We start from the raw sequence: 5,189 nt of genomic DNA, 5'->3' as shown, positions 1-5,189 counted from the left end.
CTTTGGTCGTAGGTCTATGACTGCAAAAAAACCTTCACAACTTGGTTTTGAAATTTTTTAGAATTTTTTCAATACCTTTTTTAACTATTGAATAAATTTGTCTATCATTTAAAAAAAAAGTCAACTCTTTACGACTTACCGTTTAGAAAATAGCCTCTTTTTTCAATGTCTTGTTACCCTTATTTACCCTATAAAATCTTAAATTTATTTTGCCTTAAACCTTCTCCTCTTATGCCTCTTTGATTAAAAAAAAAAAAAATTAAGAAAATAAGTCAGTCGGTGTGGCCGGTTAGCGAACGTACACAAAACCAAACTTTAATATATACATATAATAGATTGTATTTTAGAAAAAGAAGTTAATTTATGTATGCATGAAGTATTTCTTATTATTTATTGAAATAAGTTGGCTTTAAACGATTTTAGATTTTTCGGTATAAAGTTTAAATTCAAAAAACCCAAAATGGGATAAAATGGCATACCTACTCTCACATGCTATTTTATACTTACTTTCACATTTTCATTTTTATATATACTGAAAATGGTTGCTTAATATAAAAGATCTAAAGAGAGGAAGTCCTGGACTGAGGAAAGTCTTTGATTCCGCCCAAAATCTTTAAAAAAGCATCCAAAACTTTCGAAGTTGCAAAAACTACAGTAAGGAGACGAGCAAGCAACATGAACAGTACTTTAAATGACTCGTAGAAAGAATTGGGGGGGATTAAGCACCACTTGTTCCAAGAAAATGGAAAAAGGAGCCCTTTGACTCGATTTTTCATTTAAAATCACGTATTTTTGGACAGTGTGCCATTTTACCCGGATAAATTTGATAAGTGAAATTTGTAGAAGTCTTGAAAATTAAAAAAATTAAATACTTTTTGGAATTTTTTTAACTCGCAAAGTAAAAAAATGTGAGAGTAATATATTAAACTTTGAAAAGTATATAGCATTTAAGTTTGAATGTTACTTTTTTTTTTAGATATGGGACATTTTCCTTACTGGGGCCATTTTAGGCCACATTCCCCTACAAAAAAAACCATACTTAGAAAACACAATTCCTTTGTAAAGTTTAGGAAAAAATAAAAAGATTTAACGGGAAAATTATTTCAAATTATGAGACTTTTGTAAATAATGGTAAATGGCTTATGTATTTATTTGTTATTGTTGCTAAAATAAACAAAATTATGAAATTTATAAGGTTTTTATTATAGATTATTCAAAGGTTAGTACAAAATATTTATAAGGTTAAATACATTTCTTAAAGAAGAAAACAGTTTTCTCAATGTTAAGACTAAGGAAGTATTTCCAAAAATATATTCCAATGTAAATGTTATTGTTGAAATTACCAAACCAATTATTAAAAATTTCCATGCAAATTCCAACCGATGCAATGTTAATGGAACATGATGTTCTTCATGAACATAGTCCTTATAAATTGTTGCTCCAAATTCAGCAGCCTTTGCTTGATAAACAACATCCGAATCCCACTTCTGAATCAAACCAGTTTGTCTTATTTCAATTATGAACTGATTCAAAATTTCTTTGAATGGAGAATTATGCGGCAACATATATCCCAAAAAGTTACTATTAATGGTTTCTTGAGCTCTTCGAAATAAGCTTTTTCGAAATAATGATTGAAAACCAATATAGAATTGACATCTATCTTCACCTGTTACATAGGCATAACTCGTGTTTCGCATTGTCATAAAAATCGGAACAGATATTGAAAAGTTAGTTGGTAGAATTATTTTTTCAAGCCCTTCTGGATATGAATTGTTCTTTATCTTTTCCCATCGATCAGTAGATATCATTACGGGGATATTGCTATCGATGAGGTCTTGAATGGTATCGAATTGCTTGATTTTGATGAAAACTGTTAGAAACGATTGGAAATAAGTTCGAAATAAATTTCCAATTATGAAAGAAAACAAGAGTACAATCAAGTAGAAACGATATTTAGCAGTTATTGGTTTTTCTGTAGAAAAGTTCAACAAAATTAAATAGGTATCACTAAAACTTGACCATATGTTCAACCTTGAAGTGGTTACTTTTTCAATTACAATCTTAGCAACTGTGATAAAGACAGTCAAAACTAATATACACATCCATACTGTAGCTTGAAATGGCCTTTGAAAGTACTCGTGCGGTGAAAGAATGCCATTGACGGGAACCATTACAACATGTTCTTCAATCGTTACTGGATAACTGATATCTACGTCATTTTTTGCAGAATGCACATTCATGGTTAGATCGATATCCTTATTCAGCAAAAGATTTCTAGAAATTTCCGAAGCAGTAATTATTGAATTGTTTATCAATGTTTCCTTATAAGTTGCATTATGCCTTATTAGAAATTGAAGAATTATTTGACCAAATTGTCCTCCAATACGTGCTTGTCCGTTTTTATTTGGATACCAAAAAGTTCTTGGAAATTCATCATTAATTGATGTTCGCAAGGCAAAGCCATTTAGATTTTGTAAAGCATCCGGAAGAAAACTGCTACTATCGACAATTTGTTGAACTGGTTGATCAGCGTAGGGAAGGTATACATAAGATGACGTGTTATCAATTATTCCAAAAATTCTTGTGAATTTATTTTCAGCAAAAAAATAAAAATATTCTATTAAGTTCTTTAAGGTTTTAGCTGATATGATAACAAACTTTCTAATTTGAACACTTTCGATAAGATTTCGAAGCAATTTTGAAAAGTTTTTGCCTTCTTCTGAAACTTGGAATACAATAAAAATATTGTTCCTCTGTCGAAAAATATCAGTGAAATCAGCATTAAAAGTTGATATTGGTGTGAAAACCTCAGTTTGCATGAACTCGATTAGAAATTCATCATCAATTCCGATGAAATAGAGTTTTGCTGAATCACTTTCTCCATGAACTCTTTCTATTAACTCACGAAGTTTATGATTTTGTGCAACAATTTTAATTGAAAGTAAAAGAAGTATAAGCGCTTTTAAACTAAGCATTTTTCTCGATTCGATTGTTAAATATTACTGACGACAATATATGGAAACTGTCTTTGAATTCCTTACATAAAAAAAAGCACTTGCAACTTTGTTCGATTTTGGGAGATAATGAATACCTTTCTACTGATAACACTTCTATTTGCACAAATGAAGAATAATTTATATCAATTAGATGGGTAAGTCTGCTTCAGCGATGTAAAATTTTGATTTAACACCACTTAATGGCAATCAAAGTTCCAGTAAGTTCCTCCGTTAGGGAAAATTGATAAAAATTGCATAATTCTATGTTGAATAAGGACACGTATGTTATCTTGGTCTCCTAAAAAATGTTATTTTATAACAATTTTGCAATTTCAATTGCAATTATTGCTAATTGGTTATTGAATATTCTGCCTTGCAAAGCTGATAAATCAAAATCAGATATTAAGGTTTACCAAACAATTCACAATAATTATGTTTGTTATTATGACGCAGATGCTTTTGAGAAATGCAAATATGCTTCAATTAAAAACAAGTAAGTATTTTTGAGTGATCAAAATGGAATGGAAATGCATTCGAAACATTGATTTTCTGAAATATTTCGCTACAAATACAGTTCATAATTTTACCTATCACGCAACAATATTATATTTAACTTTTTTTTTATAATTTTTATATCAAGTTCCATTCTTTTAGAAACACTTTAGAAGCCTTGAATACTTTTAATGACAATTTCGTCATTGAAGCAGAGTTCTTTGCCTTCGTTAATGAGTGCAAATTAATACCAGAGCTTCGCATGTCCATAAAAAATCATCGCCAGTAATATTTAACAGCTGAATATAATAAAACCGAAAAATGCTTAGCCCTAGTTTGTTCACAGTCGATTATCTTTTAATCAAGGATTATTCCATACAAAATTCCTTGATTAAAAGATAATCGAGTGTGAACAAACCAGCCCTTAGTTCAAAATCTATTATAATCCTTTCGGTTACAATAAATATTCTTGCGGACTGTTACTTTTTCGCTGAAAATAAGTTTACAAGAGTTTTTGGAATAATTGCTAACACGCATACATGCCCTACGCTAAAAATCCAATTCAGCAACTTGTGGATAATACCAATCTTCTCTCAGATGCCTTAAAGAATCTTAATGATTTTCCGATACGAACAATTATTATTCGTGACGAAGTGCCAGGAACTTTTTGATGGTATCAAAATGAAAAAGGACAAAAACGTATCGGAGGAAAGTTTGGTCAAATATTTATTCAATTCCTAAGAAAACATAATTTTTAAAATAAATATAATAAGGGTATTCACGTAACGAGATAATTTTCTACTTTGCAGAAAAATAGAAAATTCCGCAAAAAGAAACAATCAGGTGTTTGTTAAACGTCAAATTGAACTTATAAAATTTGTTCAATTAAAAAAATAAAGTCAAGCTAATTTTGCAAATACTATGCAACAATTAAAAACAATGTAATTTGCTCACATAAAATAATATTCTCTTTTCAATATTAACATATTTTATTTGTGGTTATCTGAATAATAAGACAAAAATCGCTTTCAAAAACATATTCCAGATACGGGTATCCCAGATAGCCTATCCGATATTTGATTGAACACACCCAAAGTTTTTCAGATTTTTTTTCTACGGTAAAATTCTATAATTTGCAGAATATTTTTCCCATACAAATTTTGACAGCTCATTTCTACCGATAGAAAATTCTACGGTTTCTACGGTTTCTATGGGTTTTCCGCGTTTACGTGAATACCCCTAATAAATTTTTTTTATGTTCAAAATTGTGGCTAATCAAATGCATTTGAAATGACGAGCGTATCCCAGCCGCCTCTGAAATTTAAAATTCAAAATTGTTTCAATTCGAAATTGTATACAGGGTGTCCCAAAAGTAATGGATCAAACGAAATATGCTGATAGGCCAACTTAAGGGCTTTCAGAATTTGGTAACTTGTTCATCCCAAATCCTTACGGTTTTCGATTTAATGCAGTTTTTGTGAAATTTCGAAAAATGCCGACTTTGCATCAGTATTTTGCTTAATCCGCTCATAATTGATTTTTGTTTTTTACAATTCTTCCACTAAAACGTTACCTAATAATGGAAAATAATTAATTAATCAAAATATTTTTTATTTCATACGCCTTTTTGCTGCAAATTAATTAACAGTTTCATGTTTTATAAAAACTCAATTTCTTACTTTTATTTCAGAGCAGCATCCC

General features: G+C 29.8%; 1 protein-coding gene across 1 annotated transcript; it reads right to left on the bottom strand.

Annotated features, from left to right (window-relative positions):
- Nucleotides 1–1,155: 1,155 nt before the first annotated feature.
- On the bottom strand, nt 1,156–2,975 carry LOC129912652 (uncharacterized). The gene is made up of 2 exons (XM_055990992.1): nt 1,344–2,975; nt 1,156–1,164 (listed from the first exon to the last, which is right to left on the bottom strand). The coding sequence occupies exons 1-2, from the start codon at nt 2,973–2,975 to the stop codon at nt 1,156–1,158; spliced, it is 1,641 nt and encodes a 546-aa protein (XP_055846967.1).
- Between the last annotated feature and the right edge of the window lie 2,214 nt (nt 2,976–5,189).

The sequence above is a fragment of the Episyrphus balteatus genome, chromosome 2, assembly GCF_945859705.1.
Source record: "Episyrphus balteatus chromosome 2, idEpiBalt1.1, whole genome shotgun sequence".
Taxonomy (NCBI): domain Eukaryota; kingdom Metazoa; phylum Arthropoda; class Insecta; order Diptera; family Syrphidae; genus Episyrphus; species Episyrphus balteatus.
The sequence above is the reverse complement of the archived record's forward strand: the minus strand, read 5'-3'. Positions and strand labels throughout refer to the sequence as shown.

Coding starts and splice junctions, on each gene's coding strand:
- LOC129912652 (XM_055990992.1), bottom strand. CDS start 2,975: ATGCTTAGTTTAAAAGCGCTTATACTTCTTTTACTTTCAATTAAAATT.